The sequence below is a fragment of the Mustela erminea genome, chromosome 9 (genome assembly GCF_009829155.1).
Source record: "Mustela erminea isolate mMusErm1 chromosome 9, mMusErm1.Pri, whole genome shotgun sequence".
In the NCBI taxonomy this organism is placed as follows: domain Eukaryota; kingdom Metazoa; phylum Chordata; class Mammalia; order Carnivora; family Mustelidae; genus Mustela; species Mustela erminea.
Window position 1 is genome coordinate 19,181,394 of NC_045622.1, and position 6,310 is coordinate 19,187,703.

Sequence of the window (6,310 nt, forward strand, 5' to 3'; positions counted from 1 at the left end):
CCTCCAGATTAGCAGAGGCAGGGCCTGAGAATCTGCTAGCTGCTTCAGTTTAGGAACATGCTTGAGAAGACCTGCAGAGTAACTAAAACTACATGTCCCCTCGGTTACTTGCTCTACTACTTGCTTCTCTATTGTTTTCAACCACAGTCAAGTTCTGGAGACCTGAACTCTTAACACAGTTAGAAAATGGAATGAGTATCCTAGAACTGCTCCCAAGTGCCTACTAGAGAAGATGTCTTAGGTGCTATGCATAAATGGTGTTTGGCTCAATCGTACTTGTCCATATGATGATATTGGCCCTGCAGAGAAAGTTCTAGCTTCATGGAGGTGGCACATCTGGTGTTTCTCTTCTGATATTTCTTCTTGGACACAAAATACATCAGATGAGCTCAGAAGAATTATAAACATCCTGGAGACAAGAAGGATCTGGAGGTTAAAGTAAATGTGGTGTTGATTTGGGAAGGCTAACTGAATTTAATGTCAATGAAGAGAAAGGAAATTGTCTTTGGAAAATTACTTCCTCCTCTTACTTAAGGTATTCACCATCATCACGATTTAAATAATATTTGTTAAGAGTTTACTATGTGGCAGGCGTTGATTTTATCATCTTCATTTTTTTTTTAAAGATTTTATTTATTTATTTGACAGACAGAGATCACAAGTAGGCAGAGAGGCAGGCAGAGAGAGAGGAGGAAGCAGGCTCCCTGCTGAGCAGAGAGCCTATGTGGGGCTCAATCCCAAGACCCTGAGACCATGACCCGAGCCAAGGCAGAGGCTTAACCCTCTGAGCCACCTAGGTGCCCCTATCATCTTCATTTTAAAGATGAATCTGTGACAACTGAGAGACTTTGAATCATTTATTTGAGTCTCTAGAGCTTGTTTCTGGAATCTAATCCAGGTTCTGTGTAACTTTGGAACCCAAGTTCTGGATAATATCTAAAGCTCTTTGTAGCTACTAAGGGTCACTATGTCTTTTTGAGTTTGTGCCAGTTAAATTGACATCGTGGGCAGAGATATAATATTCTAACTTGGTCTCGGTCTCTTGTAGTTGGGAGAGTGAAACAGACTGGATTTTGGAGTGTGGGGACACAGAGTAAAAGATCATTTGTTGACAACTAAACACAATGAAAAATGCAGAATTGGGTTATAAAGTGGAACGGTAGATTATCCTTTAGTCCCTAAATAAGGAGTGATACAAGATAATACACAAGTACCCCTAGAAGTTCTATTGCAACTTAAAAGGGAATGGAGAAACAGTCATGATCTTTTCTTACGCGGTCTATTACCCCCCCTCACATCTTAACTCCCTGATCCATATTCCTGTGTCTCCTACCACCAAGTTAACCATCTGGCTTCTTACCTTTGTCATAGGACCTGCACTTTTTTTTATCTTCACTCCCATACCTGAGAATCAGTTTTACAATAAAACAAAGCAATGTTTTGTTTATTTATGTTGAATGTTATTTAATCAATTGGTGACACCTACCATGGATGTGGGATGGAAAAAGGATGATATTTAACAAGTGTCTGTAATCATAGCATTAAGTCATCACCCATTCCTTATACCTTAGTAAGTAAATTAGTATAAGCAAAGTTCCTTTCCTTGATGATAGCCAGCTGAGAGGGAATGTTTAGTATCCAGGGCCTAGAGCATGGGTCAAGCTTGAAAGAAGAAAGACACAGGTCTAGGAGAAAACAAGTTGGAAAGTTGGAAGAGGTGTTCGTATAGCAGAGCAAACACATAATCTATTTATAAAGAGTATCTTTTAGTGAAAAGATAGTTTTGGAATCAGAAGACTCAAGTCAGAGTTCTCTTTCTGTATAGTTTAGTTTAGTAGGAAGAGTTTAATTCTTCTGCCACTATACCTTGGACTTGTAGCAGAGTCAGATCTTGATTTATATAAGTCATATGTACAGATACACTGAAGAGGACATACAAGTGCAAATAAAATGCAGCTTCTTCTTCTTCTTCTTTTTTTTTTTTCCAGTAACTCAAATGATTTTCATCTGGCTGGATAGTAGGGGTAAAGAGCTAAAATTTAGGCAGGTCCAGTACACATAAAAATGCACATAGTCCCCTTAAATAGGAGGTCATTCTCTTCAGAAAATACCTCAGTCTCCCTTAGGATTCTGCTCCCCCCCTTTTCTAACTTAGTCCCTTTACCAGCCTGGCTCTTTCATAGGCTGTGAGATCTCTGTGGGCAGGAGCAGTGCTCATCTTACCAAGTCTGCTTCCAAACTACATATTGTCCATTTTTCTCAGTCGTCGCTGCCAGTCGTAAAGTCAAAGTCATAGCCAGCATCTAGGCCAGGTGGCAGCTTCCTACTTGATTCTCTCAAAACCACTAGTCTCCCTCTAACCAGTTGTCCCACAATGGCTGATTGATTTTTTTTAAAATACGACTTGATCACTTCCTTGCTTAAAACCCTTCAAAGGCTTTACATTGCCTTTACAAAGGAAGAAAGATCCACGGAAACCTTATAGATAAGGTCCTATCTGACCTGACCTCAGCCCACCGCTCTGCTTCCAGTCCTCTTGTACATTTTTCTCTTTTAATCCCTCTGGTCTTACCCCGGGTCCTGGCCAATACTACGTGCTCGCTCTGGAAAGCTCCTCCCCTATGGCTTGCCTGGGTAATGGCGGCTCCACCCGAGGCCACAGTTTAAAGCTCATCTCCTCAGAGGCGTGTTCCACATTTCGTCCAAATTAGTTTTCCTTATTAGCCCCTTGAACAAAACTCAACTCTTTTTCTCAAAAGCATTGATCACAAATTGTTAACTGTAGTAAGGTGTGTATTTAGGTTTTCTTGTTTGTTTGCTTGGTTTGGTTTTGGCCAGCCATCTGCAGTGTACTGTAAATTCTATAAAAGTGAGAGCCATGTCTACTACCATATACTGAAGGTCTAGCTCCAGAGCTGAGATTCCAGAACAGCCCCAGAGTGGCCTCGGGTGCAGAATCGAGGAGGCGTTCACTCCCAGGTTTGTGCTCGGCCTGACCCTGAACTTGCACAACCAGTGGGGCATGTGTCTCTTTAAAATTTGGGTCCTACACATCTCTGTTGTCCCAAGACGTCACCCTCTTCTGAAGACTGCCTAGCTCAGTGCCTTAAACATACAAGGTATTTAATAATATTTCTTCAAGGAATGATGGAATGATTGTCCTAGTATTTAGACTTGGGAATTCGGGATAGCCAAAGGTTTTGTTGGTCATGGCAGTCTTCCTTTATGTGATTCCTATGAGAGATGCTAGTCACATACAGAGCAGTAACAAGTGGAAGAACCATTTATTACTGCTGCCAAAATGGAATTTTCTGTATCCAGATTCTGATTAATCTTGTCTGTAGTACTCAGTCCAGGTGGAAGGCTGCAGAAGGCCTCTTACTCCCCTCTAAGCTCCTGATCTGAATCTCCACGTTTCAGCATCCCCCGACCGGCTTCATCATTGAGGATCCCAAAGCGGGAATCAGTGTGCCTGAACACACATGTAAGGAAGAAGAGGAGTCGTCTCCCTGCCTGAAGGCCATTACCTTCCCCAAAGGACATGCGTCCTAATCAGAATTCTGAAACTTGACCAATTGGGTCAGCCTTCTGGGGGAAGCATCAGGCAGATAGGAGGGAGGAAAATGAAGGCTCACTCCCTGGTTTGTATTATATATTTATGAAGACTTCTTCTTCTTCTTCTTTTTTTTTTTTAAGATTTTATTTATTTTAGAGAGAGAGAGAGAGAGAGAGAGTGCACATTTGCAAGAGGGGCAGAGGGAGATGTGTACAGATCCTGACTTGGGGCTCGATCCTTCCACTGCAAGATCATGACCTGAGCCGAAACCAAGAGCTAGATGCGTAACTGACTGAGTCACCGAGGTGCCCCATATGGAGACTATTTCTTAATTGTCTGAGGAAAGTGCAGGGTGTTGCTCGAGTGACTTGAACTTCAAATACACTTTTTATAATTGCATACTTTTTTTTTTTTTTAAAGATTCTATTCATTTATTTGACAGAGATCACAAGTAGGCAGAGAGGCAGGCAGAGAGAGAGGAGGAAGCAGGTTCCCCCCTGAGCAGAGAGCCCTATGCGGGGCTCGATCCTAGGACCCTGGGATCATGACCTGAGTGAAGGCAGGGCCTTAACCCACTGAGCCACACAGGCGCCCCAAAATTGCATACATTTTTGATCTCATCTAATACTTCCTTTTACTTGTGACCCTCACAGTCTCCTGCAGCCATGGCTCTGTGCCACCTCAGCACATCGCTCAGCGCATGCTTCACCTTCTCATTGCGGAGACTGAAGATGAATGGGTTCAGGAGGGGTGTGACGATACAGCTCAGGACTGAGGCACCTTTGTTGAGCAGCGTGGACTGAGCGTCTGACATACGGATGTAGAGAAAAATGGAGCTTCCGTAGACAATGACGACCACAGTCAGATGTGAGGCACAAGTGGAGAATGTCTTCTTTCGCTCTGCAGCTGTGGGGGCCCTGGAAACAGTGGCAAGAATGCAGGCGTAGGAAACCGAGGTCAGTGCCAGGGAGCCCAGTAACACGGACGTAGAGAGCACGAAAGCCACCAGCTCCAGGTGGCGGGTGTCTCCACAAGAGAGCCTCAGCAAAGGCCAGGTGTCACAGAAGAAGTGGTCGATACCGTTAGGGCCATAGAAAGGTAGGTTGGCCATGAGAATGGTGGGACAAAGGACCCAGAGGAAGCCAGCTAGCCAGAAGGCCAGGATGAATTGGGAAGAGACACGACCACTCATCAGAGTCTCATAGTGGAGACTTGGCACATTGCCAAGTAACGATCCAGAGACATGACAGCTAAGAGGAAGAAGTCGGTGGTGCCTAGGAGGAAGTAGAGGTAGGACTGGAGGATGCAGCTGGCAAATGAGATGGAGTGATCCCCTGTGAGAATGATGATGAGCATCTTGGGAACCACAACAGACACGAGCAACAGCTCCAGGAAGGACAGGTTGCTCAGGAAGAAGTACATCTGTGTGTGCAGGTGTCAGCTGGTCCAGCTGAGCCCAATAATAAGCAGGTTGCCTGTGGCCTTTACGCTGTAGGTCACCATCAACCCCAGGACCAACAGCGACTGTAGGATGTGACTTCTTGGGAAACCCAGAAGAACAAACCCTGTTACCTGAGTCCAGTTTTCAGGACTCATCTCCAGTGACCTGGAGGAGAAATGAAACAGAACTTCATAACTGGATCTATAGTCACAAATCATATTCTAATCAATCAATAAAATAATGAGCACCTAGTGCTTCCTTACATTCTGAGAATATATTAATCTTTCTGCTTAGAGGTGACTCACAGAAAGAGAAGCAAGTTATGATAGCAAGCTGTATACCACTAATAACATGGATGATATTGAACACTAATTATGTATAAGGAAATTTGGATGCAATATCTCCTCTCGCAGTGGCTTTTAAAGTTAGATATAACTGTTCTCAACTTTTTTTTTTTTGTAAGATTTTATTTATTTGTGAGGTGGGGAGAGAGAGAGAGAGAGAGTGCAAGCACAAGCAGAGGGAGTGGTAGGCAGAGGGAGAAGAAGGCTCCCTATTGAGCAAGAAGCCCGATGTGGGACTCGATCCCAGGATCCTGGGATCATGACCTGAGCCTAAGGCAGACGTTTAACCAACTGAGCCACCCAGCTGTCCCCCTCATATTATAGATAAAGAAAAGATGACTGACAGCTCTCAGTGTTTGTGGCCCTTCTGTGTCCTGGTTTAACATAATATAACAATAAAATAACAATAATATAACAATAAAAATCAGGGCTTTCAGTATCTTTAGCGATTTTATTTTCCTTAATCAGCTGCAGAGTCACAGGATGAAACCATGCAGAGCCCAGTCCTGTTTGGTTATTTTTTGTTGTTGTTTTTACCAAGACTTCCTTCTATGGGTTATAGGAAATCCCTCTTCCCGGTGTCACACTGACTTGTCTCCCCTCATCCTCAGCTCCTCCAGCATGTCCACGGCGTAAGATGAGGAGGGAGAGGGAAACTTTACAAAGGAGACAGGCTGTATCAGCTCACGTCTTCAACCATTGCCTTCATTTGGAGATATATTCATCTTTTCCTTGGACATTTGACATCTTGTAAAATTTACCCATAAGTTTTGAAGGGTTGGGTTTCAGTAGACATCTTGGTTCTAGGATCCTTTTCTTAAATCCAGCACCAAATGCTCAGAATTTCATAGATACTGCCTGTCAATTTCATTGCCTTAAAATGTATTCTAAGACAGAAAGAATGCAAGTTACCATCAAGTTACTTCACTTAATTGATGAGGAATGAAGTATTTCAGAACTTTGGCAAAG

At 43.4% G+C, this 6,310-nt stretch overlaps 1 protein-coding gene across 1 annotated transcript; it reads right to left on the reverse strand.

Moving 5' to 3' along the window:
• Nucleotides 1–4,177: 4,177 nt before the first annotated feature.
• Nucleotides 4,178–5,152, reverse strand: LOC116598774 (olfactory receptor 6T1). The gene is given in 3 exon segments (XM_032358088.1): nucleotides 4,178–4,213; nucleotides 4,215–4,768; nucleotides 4,771–5,152. Coding segments are annotated over 3 exon segments (972 nt in total).
• Nucleotides 5,153–6,310: the final 1,158 nt, after the last annotated feature.